Source organism: Hetaerina americana, unplaced genomic scaffold, assembly GCF_022747635.1.
Source record: "Hetaerina americana unplaced genomic scaffold, ioHetAmer1.1.p SCAF_2, whole genome shotgun sequence".
NCBI classification, from domain to species: Eukaryota; Metazoa; Arthropoda; class Insecta; order Odonata; family Calopterygidae; genus Hetaerina; species Hetaerina americana.
The window spans coordinates 109,094,775-109,115,786 of record NW_027286763.1 but is presented as its reverse complement, the minus strand read 5'-3'; the positions used below and the strand labels follow the sequence as shown (position 1 = coordinate 109,115,786).

Below are 21,012 nucleotides of genomic sequence, written 5' to 3'. Positions count from 1 at the left end.
TGACCTTGCACCTAGCGACTACTTACTCTTCTTGAACTTAAAACAGTGGCTTGGTGGACAACGTTTAGAAACCCGAGAGCAACTCAAGAACGGCATTGCCAATTGGTTCAACTCTCAGGCAGTGAGCTTCTATGCAGAGGGGTTAAAGAAGCTGGTGCAGAGGTACGAAAAATGCTTAGAAGTGAATGGCGATTATATGGAGAAGTGAAGTAGGTTTGTAGCTAACTAAAAGTGCCAAAAAAATGTGTTTCATAAGGGTATATTTTTTCCTGTAACCAAATAGCTTTTACTTTATGAGTATGTCTCATACATGTTACCAACCTCTTTTTCCATTTGGCTTTTCTCTCGCTGAGCAGTTTCCTTGGCCTCATCAAGTTTTGTCTTTGCCTCCTCACATGAGGCTCTCTCAACTTCAACTTCTTTCCGCAACTTATCCATCCTTTCTATCATATCTTTCAACTCATCCTCCCATTTTGATGACGTTGAATCTAGAGAGAAAGAGAGAGAAGAAAAAATTAATTCTCTTACTCTTTTGTTCCTGGGGCGTACCTGGTAGCGTACCTGCCTGAGTCAAAGTAATGCTCATGTATAAAGGTGGGACTCAAGCCTCATGCCCTTTGTGTGAGTGCATTGCCCACCTGACTAACTCAGTCAACAAACAGTATTACATTTTATCAGATTTTTTATGCAGACTCAGTGAAGACTAATTATCCTGAAAAGTTATTGTCATGAATGGATAATTGAAAAATAGATATCATCCCTAGACACAGATTTAAAATTTTCACCTAAGTGCGACAAGATATTACTTATTACAGCTCATGACAAAAGTACATAAAACCATTACTCCAAGAAATGATGTAATGATATTTAATGAAGGTAAAAGTTAATATAACATACATATGCAAGGTGAGATAACCTTTTATTTAAGATGATAATGAAAAAACTCAACAATTCCAAATTTTACTTTCATGGAAAGGGGAATGCATGGCATCTCTGGGAAATACCATACAAAATATCATGACAGTCAAAGTATAGAGCTGAAATAAAATGCAGTTGTTCTATAATCTCAAGAAGTTAAAGAGATCAAAAGTATGTGCCAAGACCCCTCAATATTTTGCTATCACTGTCAAATAATATTTAATGTAGCAGTCTCCATTCCATATCATTACAAATGACTGGTATTTTAATAATGAAATATTTTCATTAGTATTAAGTTTGCAACATAATTTAAAATCCAAACTTTCGGCTTTAAATAGATCGTTTCCTTGAGTTGCCATAATATCTATGAGAACCTTTTACAAGTCATGGGAGCTCATCTAAAGAACTGACTTCAACTCCAGAGGTTATGGTCTATAGCTTACGGAAACTGATGGAGAAAGAAATTCCTCTAATTGTTATTAACATTCGATTTTCCACAAACAGGAGACAAACAAATCAAAGAAAAATTTTAAGCACAATAATAGGTTGAAAAAGAAAAAAATATCTTCTAAAATATCTATCTAAAAATATCTAGGTAGATATTTATTATCTTTATATTAGATGATCATTTTCTGTCAATAAACACTCTGATTAAATCTTTTACTATGGCCATTGTTTAAGGGATTTACAGATTATATTCACCTCCATCATTCTGTCATATCATTCTTTCAAATACAAAGTACTAAGTTAGGATCTGACTGGTAAGTTATCTCCAAGCACTGCCTCAGACAAAAAGACACAATATGATCTCAAAAGCCAAGTGTAAAGTCAGACTGATTGCTATACTATCAGAATAAGCAATAAACTCCTTGTTTGCGTATTGCTATTCAATATATTCACTTAAAAACATGGAGCTAAATCTTTAATAAATACATATAGTTACACAATCACTATTATTATACCTTGATGGCCATTGAAAATTAATACAAATCTGAATGATTTAAGTTAATATTGCCTCATGAAGAGAGTGCTAAGTTATAATCTAAACTTTTAGACTTGACAACTCTTCCAAGAAAATATTTGAATTAGAAATTATATATTTTAACTATTTTCTTTTCACCCACACCCTATTTCAACACTGTCTAATCAGTAGGGTCCTGCACTAATGCTGCGTATAATATAATAGTTGTTTGAAATTAATATCATATATATATAGCATCTTGTACCTGAGCATTATAGTTGGTGTATTTTAACTAGTAATATTTATAGTATATGACTGCAGAAATCAACCTAAATCTGTTAGAAATGGCTATTATTCACAAAACATTCACAGCTTACACAGAACTGACTGAGTTGATTATGGATAACATTGTTATCAATGAATGTGGAAGGCAAGACTTATTTCCCAGTGTAAGCGAACTCTTTCTGATGAAAGTTGTACATTCGTAAAATGTAGTATCACAATACAATGTATTGCATTTATTTCTATTAATAAATATATTATCGCGGGATTCCTTAAAAGTGTCGCGTTTCGAAGAATTAATAATTTCCGCGTATCCTCCGATTTAGGCAATTATTAACTACATGAGTGTTTGACTGGTTGCACATGTTACCAAGACGGCCGTTGATAAGAAAGAGGAATTCGGATCAATCTAACAACCACAATTTCAACACTATTATTCTTGCCTTTCTTATATAAAAATCATAATTTGTGCATTCCTTTTCCCTTTCCTACCTTTGCCTTTCATATCCATTTCCCAAAGAGCCTCTTATCATCATCATCAGTATTTCAATCCTAGGATCGGTTCACTGCAGCCCTCCATTCCACTCTATTTAATGTCAAAGCCCTCATTCCTTGATACCTTCTCTGCTTTACGTCCTTCTTAATTCGTCCAGTATAAACATGTATCTTGGTCTTTCTCGTGGAATCTTTCCTTCTATTTTTCCTTCTATTATATTCCTCATCAATCCATAGTGCCTCACAGTGTGCACAATCCATCTAGTTTTTCTTTGTCGTAGAGCTCTCCAATAATACTCCTTTCCTCTTCTGCTCTTCTATATACTTCCTCGTTCTTTAATTTGTCTGTCCATTTAATCTTCAGCGTTCTCCTCCAGCACCTTGTTTAAAATGCTTCTATTCTTCGTTGGTCCACTTTTCCAATGTTCCAAGTCTCGGAACCATAGACCGCCATGTTCCACACGAAAGCCTCGACGAATTGCTTCCTTATTTCCACCCTTAGGTTCTTTGAACATAGTAACTACCTCTTCTTCATAAATGCGTTCTTAGCTTGGGCTCTTCTGCGCTTGATGTTGGTCGAACTTCTTCCATCCATTTTATGCCGCTAACCAGATGGATGAAGGATTCCACTTGCTCTAGTTTCACCCCTCGAATCATGATATCTGCATTCAGCTTCTCTATTCCACACACACAAGGATTTTAGTTTTCTTCTTGTCGATGTTCATATTGTATTCCCCCAGTGCTTGGTCCATATTATTCAGGTTTGCTTGCAGGTCCTCTCGCGTCTCTGCCACTACTGCGATGTAATCAGCAAACCGGAGCATGTTGATTTCTTCTCCATTTACCTTGACTCCTTTGATACCAATTCTTGTGTTTCTTTTATTGCCTCTTCCAGGTATATGTTGAATATTGCTGGCGAGAGGTTGCATCCTTGTCTTATTGCTTTGTTTATTCTGGCTTCTATTTTCCTTCCATTTATCATTTGAATTGTTGTAACCTGATTCTTGTAAATGTTATGGATAATTCTTGTCATTGTAGTCCAATCCAAGTGCTTCTGGTATTATTTATTATTAAAAATACACATGTGCTAATAGACATTGTCAGGTGGCACACAAGTCCCAAATAATCGCAAAAGATGATACATAAAACCAGACTTCAAAACACAAATCTCTATCTTGAACATCTTGCCCCATTTTTTACATGAATCATTTTTTTGGCCAGAACTCTCAAGCTGAGAGTTGTCCCTCTTGCTCCTCGGTTTTCCTGAATCCGAATCTGAGCCTCTTATATCTTTTGAAATATTCTGTATTTTTTCTGATTTTTTAACATTCTAATCTGCAAGTTTTGTTTCAACCTGATGGCTCAATTATAACTGAGAATACTCCATATTTTTTGTTTTGATTGTTCATACGGTATAAAATCATTCCTCAATGAAGAAATTTTAGCATATACTGGCCACATGAGAGTGTACAAAGGTATTTCATTCATTTGTGGACACAGAGCACATACTTTGTACACTATTTCATTTGCTATAAAGTGAAAAACGTACCTACCTTTTTCAGTCTTTATCTTCTGAAGCTCACTTTGAAGCTCCGATTTCTCCTTCTCTATCTTCTTGAGATCTGCTTCTATTTTATTCTTACCCTCTTTTAGTTTTCGAATTTCTTCATCTTTCTTCTTCTTTGTCTCTTCTTCAGCACCCAACTGTAAAGTGAAAAAATCACCAAGAAGTGAGTGCTGAACATGAATTATGAAGAAAACGGAGGAAGTGGCTCCGGGCAGTGCATCCAGTTAAATTTTCCACCCAACAAAGATTGAAATTTTGATGCAGAGAGAAACATTTTATGGAGGAATAAGCAAATAGTAATGTGCATTTATCATTCTAAAGTATAGAATGATAAATGCACAGAAATGTGAAGCATTCCTACATAGCTTTGCTGAACCTACATTGAACAGACATTTTATGTTTGGAGTGTGATACCCTCTCTAGAATGGGAAGCAAAAGTACTTCATCACAAAGAAGCACTCCAGTTTCAGATATTTTTAGAGTTTTTGGGTGGAATTGTTGGTCATTACACCACACCAGAAAGATAAAGATCCATGATTCAGTACCTGAGCCTGGAAAATATTCTTTGCGGAGGAAACAGTTTCATTATTAGGATATTTAGATAATACGAGGGTCATCCGGAAAGTAGTACCCGTTCGTGCCGCATGAAGTGCTGACGACGCGAGTAGCCGCTGGACGAGGTCAGATAGCTTCAGTGGCTTGTCTGCCTTCTCTGAGCCAAGTTGCGTGACGCTAGCATTGCCTGTGTTGTTTCTGTGATTGTTTACAATGTTTAAAAAAATTGAGAACGCCGCCAGTTGTGAAGTGAGGGCAGTGATTAAATTCCTCAATGCAAGAAACGTTCGCCCATGTGATATTCATCGCCAATTAAAGGAGGTGTATGGAGACAATGTAATGGACGAGTCGTCTGTTCGGCGGTGGTGTCGCAACTTCAACATGGGGAGGGGGAACACACACGACGATGAGCGTTCGGAGAGACCGTCTGTCATTACAGACCAACTGGTGAGCTCAGTTGACGAATTCGTGAGGAACGATCGGCGCGTCACAATTGATGACATCTGTGAGCATTTTCCCAATGTTTCTCGAACAATTGTTCATGAAATTGTTAAACACCATCTGCATTATGCAAAAATTTGTGCAAGATGGGTCCCTCGCGTATCTCAATGAGCTGGCGGCGAAGGACTATGCAGCAGGAATACAGAAACTTGTCACACGTTATGACAAATGCCTTAATTTGCTTGGAGATTATGTTGAGAAGTAGTTTAAAGTATCCTCTTTCAAATAAAATTTTTTATGTTTGTTAATATTTACTTTTGTGTCTTTATTTCACGAACGGGTACTACTTTCCGGATGACCCTCGTACATAAGAAATCTGCTTAATCCTCTTATGGTGCTTCCAATACAATTCATACCAGGCCTATTTTCATCAGACTTAAGACTGTCTCTTCCAGTTACATATTTGTTCTAATCTCTCTCATATATGAAAAGAGTATTACATGCTATTCAGATCACTTTACAGCACATAATCATGACAGTAGGAACAAAAATAATAAAGGAACAGAGTGTTGCAAATAGAATAAAACATAAAATGGTTTTGAAAGGTTTTCCATCAAAGGCTATAATTTTTATGCCTCTATGTACAAGGTCTGTTCAATAAATACGTGAACTGAGGCCATAAAAACTTTATTTTGCAAAATTTAATCTACTTTGATTTTGTTCCCTTCAAAGTACTCCCCATTTGTTGTTATGCACTCATTCCATCTTCTTTTCCACTGTTTGGAAGTCCTTGCCAGTCAGGCTTTTTAGTTTTCTCGTCGTTTCTTGCTTTATTGTGTCCACGTCTTCCCAGTGATGTCCCCTCATTACATTTTTGCATTTTGGGAATATGAAACAGTCGCAGGGGGCGAGATCTGGCAAATAAGGAGGATGATCAAGGATGGTGGTTGAATTTTTTGCCAGAAACAACAGTGAACAATAAAATTTGGATGTGCAGGTGCATTGTCATGGTGAAGGATCCATCCAACGCCTTCAGTCAAATTTGGTTTCACACGATGCATGCAATCTGTCAAATGCTTGAGAACTGTAAGGTTGAACTCGGCATTTACTGTTTGTCCTTCAGGAAGAAATTCATGATGAACAACACCTTCAACATCAAAGAAAACCAGCAGCATGGCTTTGATTTTCAATCGGCTTTTTCTTCATTTTTTTGGTTTGATTTAATCCACTTGAAAACGGATGTTTTTTTTTTTACACAGAGCATTATCACCATTAAACATCTGTCAACATTTCAGTAATTTCTTGATAACATTTACCGCACTTCATCAAAACACTTGATGTTCATTTGTTGCTCCATGATTTCGTCATTTTCCATTTTTGACAAACAGTAAAAACAAGGAAAACAGAAACTAACATAACTGGCACCATACGGACAGCTCGATGATCCGCCAAGCACAGATGGCTCATTGGGTCTCAGGCAAGTAGTACCACTGGTGTGCGGAGGCTATAGGTCGTGCCCTGGCCACCAGATTGCACCAATGCGTATTTATTGCACAGACCTTGTATAAGGGATTTTTGCATTGAAAAATTAAAAAATTTCATAAAAGGTGATCAATACAGAATTTTATATGCATGGTCAATGAATTTTTTGAGCTTAAATTTTAAACAGATTTCTGTGCTTTGATGAAGCTATACATGCAATAATGTCCTGAACCAATGACATAAATTAAATTACTCATCCCTGCCTATTCTGTTTTCGTCATTCTGGTGTTCAATGACCATTTCCTTCCATATAAGAGTATATCTCACCAATGAATGAATGATTCACCACTTTCTGCCATCATTTTCCAAATATTTATATACATTCATCATATTTATTGGGACAATAGGCAGCAGTAATTGAGAAACATTCAAAGTAACACACAGAAATATAGAATGCTGATATATTCGTCAAAAAGAACATAAAAATTAAATATGCTCCTAAACAAAGAAAAAAGTTCTTAGAGGTAGATTAACTGAGGGGGATGAAAATCTAACCTTTTCCCCTTGTACTTTCTTCAATTCTTTTTCAGCTGTGGTCAACTTGGCCTTGATTTCCTCAAGCTCCTTTGCAAATTTCTCTTTCTCCTTCTTATCATTCTCCCATTGCTCTCTCTCTTTTTCTAAAGCCTCTTTCTCTCCAGCAGATGATTTCTTCAGCTCTGTTGATAACTTTTCTTTCTCAGCATCAGTATTCTTGAGCACAACCAGCAGCTCAGCTGCAAAGGAAGAACATTGACAAAAATTAGAAATAAGTGAAATGGGTGAGATTATATTGTTACTGCATTATAAGAATTATGCCAATAATCTCAGAACGAGATTGATGGCTGCAGTAAAAACTTGATGGGTTTAAAAAAAGGAGCACTTTCAGCAAAACTAACTTGTGCAAGAATGAGAGATTGTTTTAGAAAATTGAAGTAATTTTCTGGTTTGCAATTTTTTCACTTTACCAGAAAAAATATCATAGATTGACCATGACAAAAATCATAGGCTTCTTATTAATATTTCAAAAGTGTGGACCTGATTGATTATTTAAAAAAATATGGAATTTTGCATTTTACATTTTCCTCCATTGCATTATCTATAAGCATTGATGTCTGATTTGTATCCAACCATTACTATATTGATAGAATTGAGCTCTTACGGCTAGTAGTATTGAATAAATGAAAAACTCCAATAGCCATAAACAGTTTACCTTTCTAAACGAAGTACAAATGAGATTAGTTGGCTAATGCCACAAGTCAAGAAGGGGTAAAAGGTAAGAAGGAAAGGGATAAGAAAGGTGAATACGAATACACGTATTTCGGTCACAAAGTAGCCCTCTTCAGCATACTGAAGGTGAATCGTCACAACAACACAAGTCGAAGTGAGGAACCTTTTTACCTTTTACTCCATCCTTGACTTGTGGGGTTAGCCAACTAATCTCATTTGTACTTTGTTTAGAAAGGTAAACTGTTTACGGCTATTGGAGTTTTTCATTTATTCAACACCAATTATTATTGGTAAGCCAGGAAAATGCTTACATAACAACCCAATTTCATTCTGAATTCAAAAAAGTAAAATGCGGGGTCAAAAAAGAAGAAGCAAATAAAAAAATGCACTATGATATACAGGGTTCGTCCGGAAAATAAGTGTACTGAGCTCAGGAAAAAAAATTTATCACACTTTTACATATCTTAAGCTAATATTCCTCAAAATAGGACCCTTGTGAGTCAATACACTTGTTCCAGCGGCGTTCCCATTCCTGGAACGCTCCCGCGAAGGCATCATCGGGAACCTCTCGAAGACACGTCGTCACGGCCTCTTTGCCTCCAAAGTCCCGTATCGCGTTCCTTTCAAACTCCTCTTTATCGTCGGGAACAGAAAGAAGTCCGGTGGTGCCAAGTCCGGGCTGTAGGGCGGGTGCGGCAGCGTTGCCACGCCGTGCTTGGCCAAGAAGTCCGACACGACAAGCGCGGTGTGAGACGGCGCATTGTCGTGATGCAGCCGCCAGATGTTTTTGATCGCTGGCCGGACGCGGGCGACTCGTTTTCGAAGCCTGTCGAGCACTTGGACGTAAAATGCAGCATTTACAGTTTGTCGTTCAGGTACAAATTCGTAGTGGACGACTCCCCTTTTGTCAAAAAAGACAATGAGCATCGCCTTGATCCGAGATTTGCTCATGCGAGCTTTCTTTTGACGGGGTGATGATGGGGTGTGCCACTCCGCACTTTGTCTCTTCGACTCCGCGTCGTACTCAAAGATCCACGTCTCGTCACCCGAAACAACGTTCTCTAAAAAATGTGGATCATTTTTGCAGTGATCCGCAAGTTGTGTCGCGATTTCCAAACGATTGAGTCTTTGATCATCACTGAGCACTTTCGGCACCAACTTTGCACAAATTTTTCGCATCTGTAATTGCTCCCTAATAATCTCGTGCACTATTGTTTTTGGCACATTACACTGCTCTGCTATCATCCGAACACTAAGACGACGATCAGAGTTCAGTACATCGCGAACTTTTCGCACATTTTCGTCGGTGAGTGTCGTTGATGGGCGTCCAGGCGGTGGTTCGTCGTCGACCTCTTCTCTGCCCTCCACGAACATCTTGTGCCACCGAAAGATCATGTTTCTGGACATGGCTGACTCCCCGTAAGCCTGGTTAATCATACCGACAGTTTCGGTAGACGATTTCCCAAGCTTTACCGCAAATTTGATGGAATAACGCTGCTCCAAAAACTTCGGCATCGCGTTCCGTGACGTGGGTCGAGCGTGGAGGTTCGCGTTAACAGAGCTCCTCCCTACACCACAGCTCAGAGCCGACTACCTTTTTCAGCGTCGCTTGCCAACATACCCCCCTCCAATCGCAGCCCGTCAGAGCGGTGCTGGGCGCGCCTGGAGCGGCGGGAAAAAATCAGTACACTTATTTTCCGGACGAACCCTGTATCTGTATCAGCTTAACTTCAACCTGGAAAATACTTACCTTAAGTGTTTCACGTACATATCGACTAGATGAAGTGGGAACTTAAATTATTTTTTGTAAAATATTCACTTTGAAAATAAGGGAAAAGAATGATAATGTGAGAAATTAATTCAAGCTCATCAGAGGAATTATCAATGACAAGCGATTACGTTTTTTTATTATTTAAGGGTAGCTGATCATTAATTAACTCACCTATTTCAATTTCAAGTTCTTCCACCATCTTCTTCAGTTGCAGTCTTGGTGTTAAGTCAGTAGGCCTCTTGGCAGTTCTCTTTCTCAATAGTGCACTCTTAGGATCTTTGGCTTTATTCAGTTCAGATGTCAATTGCTCTACTTCTGCCTCTGCCTTCTCAAGTTTAATTTTCAAAGCCTCAACATCAGATGAGCTCATACTCTCAGGACTTTCTTTTTTATCCTTTGAGCTTTCCTTTGATTCCCCTTCTCCGGACTGGAAAAAAATATTCCCTCTCTCAATCGGAATCTCTCTTTTCATTGATTTAGTTTTCGCCAGTTTCATTAATTAGCCACTCCCCATGAGAAACTTATTCTTCTTAGTTACCAATTAGCAATGCAGGAACATATCCACTGAGTTATTTGAGTTTTAAACTGAATACACTCCGTCTCAAGCAGTTGGGGAATTTTCAATTAATGAATCTAAGGATGTGTAATTTTATGAAACTATCCATCTTTTAACATTAAGAGCACATCATTGAGTGATATGCTGTAATCAGATATGGGAATGGTATCAGAAGAAAAAACTGGGCTCAATTACAATGACTCTTCTGAAATCAGTCACATACGACAATTAATTTTTTAAAACAGCTAGTAACAGTTACAAGCAAATTACATTTGCTTTTGATAATATTTTTAAAATGGGCATATGCAGCCAGTTAAAAGTGAGAACAATTGTTTTCACTGTTTTTATACATGAAGTTGCTATTTAAAGAAAGGTTTTTATTTCAGTATGGGCAACCAGAAATGTTGACAACTGATAAATTAAGTAATGATAAAAGTATTATTATTACACTTTGGAGTTTTGGAGAAAGATGGCTTTGAAATGGCCTTAAAATCAATTGCACTAGTCCTCCAAAAGGAAGAAAGAACCATGATTAAACTGCTTTTAAATGCGTTTTGGGAGATTAGAATAATCATTACTTTCTGAAAACCATTGGTAGGTTACAAGTACAAGTTGCCATTTTCAAAATGTTATGAACAAAAGTACAAAATACCTTAAAACGTAATCATTTTGGAAACTCAAGTTACTTTTAACTCCATAAATGATTGTGAATTTGGGCATTTTGCATTTGACCCACTTGAAGGTCTAGGAGGGGGGTACGTACATATATATATATACATGCATCTGTATCAAAATTAGAGAGAGCTTTATATTGCAAAGAAAAACAATCTAGTTAGCATGAGTAATCCCATTAATTATGTATGATAAAAAATCCTTGGCTGACGTCCTCCAAACAGCACAAACTACCTGCATGTAAGAGTTCAAAGGACAAACGGGGCAGGGGCTGTGGTAAGACATACTCCATTTCTACTCATTATGAGGTTTATTGAATGGAAATTTAGTGGGCTGGGGTGATTGTAGAGAGCAAAGTGACTCTCACCGCCAAGAATGCTTTGTATTTGAAACTTAAAGACTGGTTATTTCAAACATTTTATATATATGAGCAGATTGAACCATGGGAAATGGAAATCATGGCTATTGGATGCAGGAATTCCACTGTGTTGTATTGAATTCTCGTGGTGTATGTTGAACTTTTGTGTATTACTGAATGTAGGTTTTGAGTGCACTTCTAAAAATAATTGGGACCAACAGGTTTATTCGTCTACTTATCTGATTAACGTTCAACTCACCTTCACTCCCTCTGATGTTCCAAGCTTGGCCTCCAATTCCTTCACTCGTTCTCGCAAAGTCTTTATCTCGGTCGTTCGCTTCCCTGCTGCAGCTTTGGAAAGCGAGAGTTTCTTATTCTCTGCAGTTACACGTTCACACTCTGCCTCCAACTCTTGAGTTTTTGAGCGTAGGATATTGGCTTCCTGCTCAACCACTTGAAGCTGTCGTTTCAGGTCCAGTGTCGCCTGGTCCAATGGAGCACCTCCACCGCTATCTAAAGATCTAAAAAAATTAAAAGTGAAAAGATGATTTGACTTTTTTATATTTATAAGCACAGCATATTTATTTTGCAGTTGTAAGAGAGCCAAAACTGACAGTAAATCAGAATTGAACTGTCAAAGACAGATTGAGTTTTCATTAGGCTTAGAAACTATATAAATACCCTCAATTGTGAGGCAACACTGCCATTTGCTCCAGATTAATGAAGAGGGACTACAAATTCAATACGAACAAAGTGTGAACTTCAATAATGCATGCATAAAACTACATAATTAGAGAATAGGTTCCATGAAATATACAGGGTGCGTTCCAAAAGTAATGCAATTATTAAAAAAACTGTAATTTATTGAGCAGATTTGAACAGACACTTAAAATTCTTCAAAGTACTGTCCTTGGGCCTTTACTCATTTTTTCAGCGACTCTGTCATGACCGGTACGCATCCAGGAGGGTGCCTTTAGGGACCTCTCGCAAGGCCTTCGTCATGGCTGATTGAATCTCTTCTATGGACAAAAAACGGTTTCCTTTCAGGGCTGCCTTAATCCGAGGGAAGAAAGAGAAGTCTGCTGGGACGACGTCAGGACTATATGGGGGATTGGGACAGCGTTGGCACCAGGTGTTTACCCCGGAATTCACGGACTCATAGTGCGTTGTGGCAAACACCTTTGGCACGAGGTTGGCGCACACTCTTCCTCATCACTAAATATTCTGTAACAATGCGAAAAACAACAATAGATGACAGGTTCAGTTCATTGGCATCCATCTTGATATTCAAACAATGGTCAGAGTCCAACAATTGTCCAACAGGAGCCACTTTGTTGTCGGTTTTCCTGGTTGATGGCTGCCCAGAGCGTTGTTTGTCGTGAACCTCTTCCAGGCCCTCCTTAAAGGCCTTTTAACCACCTCGAAACTTGTGAGGAGGACAGAGCAGAGTCCCTGTAAACCTCATGAATCATTTTGTTAATCTCATCAAGAGATTTTTTTCAGTTTAGCACAAAACTTAGAAATCGGATAACATTGCTCGATCGTCGATTTCATTATTTTTGTGTCATGGTTCATTGCGCAGAGGCTCACAATAACTGGCATCCTGCCACTTAAGCAGCTTGGAGAGCACTGAGACCAAATTTGTTGCAAAACTTAGCGTTCCCCACACCTACTCCAAATGGTTTGATCCCACTGCGACCAATAGGAGCGGAGCTGGAAATGCACTTGCATTACTTTTGGAAAGCACCCTGTTTATAAATTTTCTGCCAATGTGTAACAAAGAAAATTTGATATGAAGAAATGACTACTTTGACTTTTGAATGGATGTATTATATTTCATGTTGCCATAAGTCAGCATGAATTTTGTACTTATATTTGACCTGTAAAAGGCACAAGCATTCACTGCATCTTTTGAGTCCAATTGCAGAAAAGGAGAGAACCAGAAAGGATACAGAGAAACAAAGCCCACCTGCTTCTCTGCATGAGTCCCTTAGATCTTTTCTGGGTCAAGGTCAATTCAGCATTGAGTCTCTCACAATCGCGTTCCTTTTCAATTAGCTTTCTCCTCAGCTCATTGGCCTCTTCTTCAAGGACCTTAAAATAAAGAATAATGATCAGCAAAATGAAAAAAGTCATAATAAACTGAATAAACCAAAATATATGGACAGAAATTGTAGGGTTTTACTAAGCTCTTGCATAGATAGTGCAAGAAGTGGCCTTCTGAATGGCTAATCTAACTGAAAATGGCAGGAAAATAACAACTGCATATTTCATTCCAGCACTTGAGAGACCTTAGTGATACCAAATTATGGATTTTTCCAGAACATGGGCACTATCAAGTCAGTTTGTCACCTACCTCGTTTTTTATTCAAAGATATTTTCAATCCAATAATCATTTAATAACAAAGTTTATCCATTTACCCCATTCTCATACTTGAACATAAATAATAATAATTAATGTCTGCAGGTTATGGATGACCTGACTTATGGGGACCTACTCACCAGGTGGCCACTTGATCTATTGTTTCAAATTCATGACTACTCAGTTTTTTACATGAAAAAATTGCCAATCTCAAGGTTTTTTTGGTGTATCTGATCATTTTCTTCAAATTATAGTTTTTGTACATTTTATTATGCACAGTTATCATAAAGTTTGAGGAGGTTTAATAATACAAAACCATTAGGAAATATGTAACAGTAAAATTTCACCCAAGTTACATCTTGGATCACTAAATTAATGAGTAATTACTATACCTCAAAGAAATACCAATTATAATAATTCCATTAGATACCTTAATTTTCTGCTCAGATATCGCACTTCCTTTAGCAGAACCAGTACCAGCCGGTATAATGGTTTTGGCTGGAACAGTTTTCTTCTCTGCCAACTTATCTTGCAATTCTTTCATCTTTTTCTTTGTGGTTTCTCCTTCCTTCTCAAGCTCTTCCACTTTGCGACGAAGAACAGCAGTTTCCTAAAAACACAAACCAAATATTATTCATGGTCTCAACCAATATTGAATTAATGATAGTGAATACATAAAATTAATTAGACTATGTAATGAATAGGATCAATGTATAGAAAGTATGGACAATGTGCCAGGTAAACTCACTGAGGCAACTCACAAAAACTATAATGCATTATTATCCTAATGAAAAGGTTTTTTGCAAATGGAAACAAAAATATTCTGTAAGAAACCAAATTAATTTTTGGGAGAGAAGATAGTAAATCAATTCTGCCTCCAGAAGAATCTGGCAGTGATTATTCTTGAAAACAATTTAAATGTGACAAACCTGAGGCAACATATCTGTTCACTCTTGAGTTAATCCCATTATGTTTATGGCAAATGATAAATTTGTTCCCTTCACACTAACTGCTTTGTGAAAACACATTAAATGATGGTTAGATCTGCTGCAAAGAGTGCTTCCATATCATGACAGTGTCATTTTAACTAGGTTGTCTCTCATTGCAAAAATGACATTACAGCCAGCCAACTCTGACTGGCAGGAGAATGACTGCCTGGCATCAGCATAATTGTATGTGAATACTTTACTTTCATCAAAGAGACAATTGAAAGCCTTCAGGAGAAATGCCAAATAATGGGGAATATCAAATTCTATGTCAATTAATTCCTGTCTTCTTGGGTTTTAAAAAATTAAATTACGCAGTAAGTATTTTTGTTTTGGCAAAATTTGCTTTGGAAAAATATTCCAAAGAATTAGGTCTTAGTGCTGACAAAAATTATGATATAATTGAAGGTAAGTGTCTATTAAACCTGAATCTTACTTACCAACCATTATTCGATTATTTTTCCATTTTAATTTTACTTTTATTCAATGCTAAGAAGCTTAATTTCAATTTATAAAACTCTGTAACCACATTTTTCTCATTATCCACAATTCCAATGGTGCAGAATTTTGTAGGTTCATTTCATTCTCAGGGATTCATGCACTGAAGTCTTTATGGCAGGTTTTTTTCAATAATGAATAGATGGCAAATAATAATTGAATTTGATAGCAGCATATTTCCCACCTAAATTTGAATTTTTTGGGCAAATGATTGGTAGACTTGTCTCAATGATGTGCACTACCATATTTCCACACCATTCATTAAGATTCTGAAGTAGAGGAGGAGAGGACAATTCCCCTTCATCCCCATTCTATGTGTTGCATCAGCTAGGATTGCACATCTGTTTAGGCCAGGCAATAATGAGATTTTATATTACAGACTCAAAATAAGCCCTATCTATAAGGCTTCTATCTATTGATCGATCTATTGATTAATTTCATTCATTGAGGCCCAGGAAATTCGAAAGTTAAAGGAAATTTTTTAGAAGAAAATTACAGAGATAAGTTTTTGAATATTCCAAAGGTCCTTTTGCCAACTTGGATACACAGAAAAATTAGATTTCCAATGCCTTAATAACTATGTAACTCAATATAGTTTCATGAGTTTTGATGATTTTCACTCTACCATTTTTCAGCACTCTGCAAAAGAAGTGTGCTTTCAATGTGTAGTGTGTATGTATCATCCTGAAACATGCCTGTTCATTCAGCTCAAGCTGCAAACGTAACTCAGCAGGGTCATCATCTTCCGAAATTCCTTCATCTTTCTCCAATGAAGGTTCTGGAGTAAGACGGGCTGGACTGGGGCTCTGCTTTCGTGCTGCAACATTTACGTTCAGTTAGTACATTTTGGATGTTGAAGGAAACCAAGAATCCGCAATATTTAAGGGTTTATGAAAAGAAAATTACACATTTTAAATATTTTGGACTCATTACAGTTTCAACAATATATTGATGTTTCAATAATAACAACAAGCTGAACAGCTGAAACCTTTAAAAAGATTAAACTCAATTCAGTTAAAAGTACACACAAAAAATATCGAATCGTTATCTAATAAAACAGCCACAGTGCAAATGCAACAATGGGACATACAATAGGATTATATTATGAAATCAGTCATTGCTTAAGTATTGATGAATCTCCACACACAAAGCCAAGAAGTGAAAATGTATTTAGCCAAAACTAAAGCTCTTTTAGGAGACACATATTATTTAAAGCATAATTATTATTAAGGTTTAAAATTAAAATCTCCAGAATTCATCTATGAGCTGTCTCTTTTCTTTAATTTATTGCCTCACCATGTTGTAGTGGCATCCTTAAAAACCCAAAAAAAATTCAAAAGCAACAAGAATGGGGCATGTGTTAGATCAGAATGTGATTGAATTCTAAACTAAAATAATAACAAAATTTTCCTCTCACATCAATTATTCTCTTTCCAACAACTATTCCTGTTATGCAGAGAGCCATCGTAACTCTTTTAAAAACTCAAAATAGTATTCAAAGCTAATTTAATTGTTGTAAATTTGGGCCATTTTTTGTGACTTTTACACCTGATAAAAGTTATTTATTTGGGAGTTTTATTTCTCTAAAGCTTTATTCCTTTAATTTAAAAATAGGAAGAACAATTATTGATAAAAGATACAAGATTACTAAATATAAATATGAAAATATCTAAGCCTTACATAGGTTCGAGAAAGTGCTTATTTCCAGCATATTTGACAGCTATTTAAATCTTTTTGTACCTTCTCGCAAAATTACTTTCTAAGTACTGAAATACTTACCCCCAAATTTTGGTCCCATTCTTGCTATCTACATTTCATTTAGTAATAATTCAAACATTAAGTTGGTACTATTTGTTAGACGATAAGTTGAAAATGAATCTTGTTGAACTAACATTTTTTAAGTGCTACAAGTACAAGTATCATGCTTCATTGATGATGACTGTGGCTGGATGATTTCAATTCCAATGCACGCAATACAATAAAAACTCAATAGGCATGAAATTAATGTGATTGAACCAAAACTTCATTGCAGTAATATTTAATACGATGAGGTTTTCATTAAAAAGGTTAGTCAGGTGTTTATTAACTTTCTTCATGTTTTGTAATTTGGGCTCATGTTATATTTCTTCATGACTTCCCATTTTTTAAATGAAAATAACAATATTCATGAATATTAAAAGTTAAGAGGCTGTATGAGAAATTTGGGGCCGTGATATAACTTGACCATCATTACAATTGTGAAATGGTTCATAAAAGTGTTTCAAACTTAAACGTTATCATAAGAGATGATTAAGATTAATGTACAGGGGTATCCTGTTATGAGTATTTCCCAAGATAGAGTTTATTCCCACATGATTCAAGCATTTTAGTTAAATTTTTAATATGTTGACCTACATAGTGCACTCACTGTGTCTATTGAGAGTGAGTCTACTCATGACAAAAGGGAATATTGTACAAAGCATTCATATTTAAAGGCCAAGTGTAAACATTTGCCACTGCCCCTACTTTTCTATTTGTAATTTCTGCACATAAACTGATTAAGATTAAAGGTCTAGAAACAACAGAATAGGTACTCCATTTTAGACTGATTTTGCTGGTAGAATTAGAGCTGAATATGGAGCATAATACCAGTTGGATGGGCAGCAGAATATGGATTTAGGGAAAAGCAGTAAGCATTACGAAAATTTGAGAATTAAAATATGGCCTGACTTAGATATGAGGAAAAGTATGGAATCTCATCTGAAGAGGATATTTAAAGAAATAATTCCAAAGAAACTGCGGAAGATGCCGCAACAGTAACTTTTAACGGAGTCATCCACTAATGTGCATTTCAATGCAACAATTTCAGAGTGTAAAAATCATTCGCCTTGACTGGGATCCCAGTCAAGGCGAATGATTTTTACGCTCTAAAATTGTTGCATTAAAGAAATAATGTCTATACATAAGTAAAGAGGGACTAAACTGGAATGAAAGGACTAATCTGCAACCCCCTATTATGGCAAAACACTTGCTGAAAAAGGAGGACAAAAAGGAGGATTATTCTAATGCTAAGGAAATAAAGTTTTGCCATTCACCTTTTGGTTCAAATTTACAATCTCATATAAAAGTAATGTTTGACACAAAACAAGACTTTTGTTTTATTTCAGTGTTTATGTCGACAATAATTGGGCGTCACCATCCAGGAAATAGCAACTTAGTTTTGCACAACATCATAGTCCCTATGAAAAACTTAAGTAAAGAATGAGATCTGAGTGACTGAAGAATGTCAAGCTTATGTGCCTACTTTGCTCAGCCTCAGTTCTGTTTCTTTGCATGTTAATGACCTTTTATGAGTTTACTTTAAGAGAAAGCCATCAATTAAACCAATCCTTTATTGTTATTGGTATTCTCCTTGTTAAGATATGTTCTGAGTGGACTATACAATGATATATTTTCTTGCATCTCCTAATAAAACACAACCTGACATCTGAAACCACAATAAGCCCCTTTTCAATTCCACATTCTTCCTTCCTCCCTTCATTTGATCCAACATGCCTATTCCTACCACTTCCTCACTTGTCTCACATTCTCCCCTCTATCAGTTTTCAACATCCTATTGCCATACATCTCTGAAATTCATAGGGAATAGCTATAAAGTGATTATAAAATTGAGAGATAGTGGGAAATTAATATAGTGAATGGTATTTTGGGAATAATGAAAATTTTTATGACAAGATTCAACTGATATTATTTCAAGAAGTCACGTCTCCTTGGAACGAATTATTATCATGAAGCAGAGGTCAAACTAAAAATATATACAGGTATAAAAGGGATCGCATGAAATGCAAAAGCTCAGCATCCCCATATCTTTTCTTTTCTTGAGAAAAACTTACATGGGCAGATATAAAGAGTGGTAAATTATGCTGAAAAATCTTGATGAAATACATTAAACATTCTGTAGTTATAATGGTAGTGCTTACTGTTGATGGTATCCATTATTTTTAAAGTCTCTGGTAATCTAAATTTGGATCCCACATTATAATATTCTTTTTTTTTATACAGGGTGTATGTAATAATCATGTTAAAACTAAAAACCAAGTTCTACTAAACTAAAAATCGTAGAGGGTTTAGATAGGTACTTGGACTAGAGAACTAGTGACATTGGACAGATCCATTCAACTGATCCCCTCCAATTAGTATAACAAGTGATATAAAACACCAGAAGAAATATAAGACTCCCAAATAATCTGATATATCTAGTTCTGTCTCTGTTTAAGCTCTGCTCTAGATGAATTGATGCTGGAATAGCATTGCCAACAAAAATATTTATACATAATCAGGATGTTTATCTATGCATGAATCTTTCATTGACAGAAGGTGTATATTTTACCCAGTAGAACCCCAAGTTGTGGGCTTTTAAATAAAAAATTAATTAATGGTCACTTGAATACTATATGCTACAGCCCCACTTTGAATTTTAATTAGGTATGGTTCATGTAAAGGAGGGAAAAATGTAAGAATATTCATCCCGACCCTTTTTCAGAGAGGTAAGATGCCACCATAATCTTAACTCACTACAACATGGTTGTTACTGAAAACATTCCTATGAAAATATTACCTCTTTGGCATTATATGTGACATTCAATCAATTTTGTGGATCTCAATAGACTTAAGACTGCAACGTTTTCATTAAAGATCTACCAACTGGTGGAATTGAAAATGAAAATTTTTACTCTAAAAAACAACATTCAAAAAACACAATTTTCCCCATTTAAATTTTTATTTTTAGTAAACAGTTTGAAGTCAAACAGGTAATCAATACAGATACTACCTGTTAGGCAAATATAAAAGTTTACATGCATTTAAAATTAAGGACTAACTAATGTTAGCTGAAACTGGAATGATTCCACAATTATTCAAGGATCTTGAGAGGAGGCAACACAGCCAAAAGTAAAACTGAGATAGGTAATGGGATGTAAATCTACATATATGGGAAAGTAACTTTCAAAAGAGAGATTAGTGATGAATCAACAGCTTCATACATTTACTGTGCGAGCAAAATCTGAAAGTAACATTGGAAATCAAGCAACGACACAACATTTACAACATAGCATCTGTGCGCTCATGCCCAGTTGTGAAACAAATTCCCTGCCATTAGAGTAATAAAACATTGCTTAATGCCAAAGCTTAGAGTTGTTATTTGCACTCTGATATAGTTCAAGCACTTAGTCAACTTCTTCATAAGCGAAGTTTAAAAACAGCATATGAGCTTTATAACACATTAAATAAATCCCGATCACTCATTGCATTGCTCTACTGCCCTAATACTGCCAACACTGCTTGCAAAAATAAAAAAAAAACTACTGAAACCCAACAGTCTTTTCAGAAATATGTCACTTTAAATGAGTACTTGACAGTTAGAATGAAGAGATATGGCTGGTATGGAGGGTGACAACAAATATTCCATTCTTTCAACATAATGCAGGAAACAATGCGTATACCTAAAATCAGGTATTTTATGAGTTGTACTCTGCATAAGTTTTCGAAGAATGTTATCATAATTTGCAAAGATTTCAAAGACTTTTGTTAGTGCTTGTAAAGAGTGATTGTGAGTCGTTAAAACGTGATTAAAGTGAAGGGGGACATACTACTCCTCGACTTAGCAGCCATTCTCTTCAGTTGTGCCACCAAGGACTCATTGTCGTCTTCCACCCGAGACAACGTCTTGCGTAAGTTCTGTGCCTGCAAGTATACAACAATAAAATCCATAATTTTTTGGAAAGTTTTAATTTATGAGTAGAGGCCAATTTTTTCAAGTAAATCCTCTCTTTATTCTTGAAAATATATACTCTCCGAAGAC

The 21,012-nt window shown here is 36.2% G+C and overlaps 1 protein-coding gene across 3 annotated transcripts in view; it reads right to left on the bottom strand.

Annotated features, from left to right (window-relative positions):
* LOC139688380 (trichohyalin) overlaps positions 1-21,012 on the bottom strand; it is a 91,868-nt gene that overhangs the window by 30,072 nt on the left and 40,784 nt on the right. For 2 of the 3 annotated variants that reach the window (XM_071585924.1, XM_071585925.1), the window contains exons 13-20: positions 15,869-15,990; positions 14,120-14,299; positions 13,297-13,421; positions 11,587-11,848; positions 9,913-10,168; positions 7,257-7,477; positions 4,210-4,360; positions 322-488 (exon numbers count right to left, since the gene is read on the bottom strand). In XM_071585924.1, coding sequence (XP_071442025.1) covers positions 322-488; positions 4,210-4,360; positions 7,257-7,477; positions 9,913-10,168; positions 11,587-11,848; positions 13,297-13,421; positions 14,120-14,299; positions 15,869-15,990 — 1,484 coding nt within the window. Of the gene's footprint in view, positions 1-321; positions 489-4,209; positions 4,361-7,256; positions 7,478-9,912; positions 10,169-11,586; positions 11,849-13,296; positions 13,422-14,119; positions 14,300-15,868; positions 15,991-20,800; positions 20,895-21,012 lie in introns of all 3 variants that reach the window. The other variant, XM_071585926.1, reaches the window with a different exon arrangement.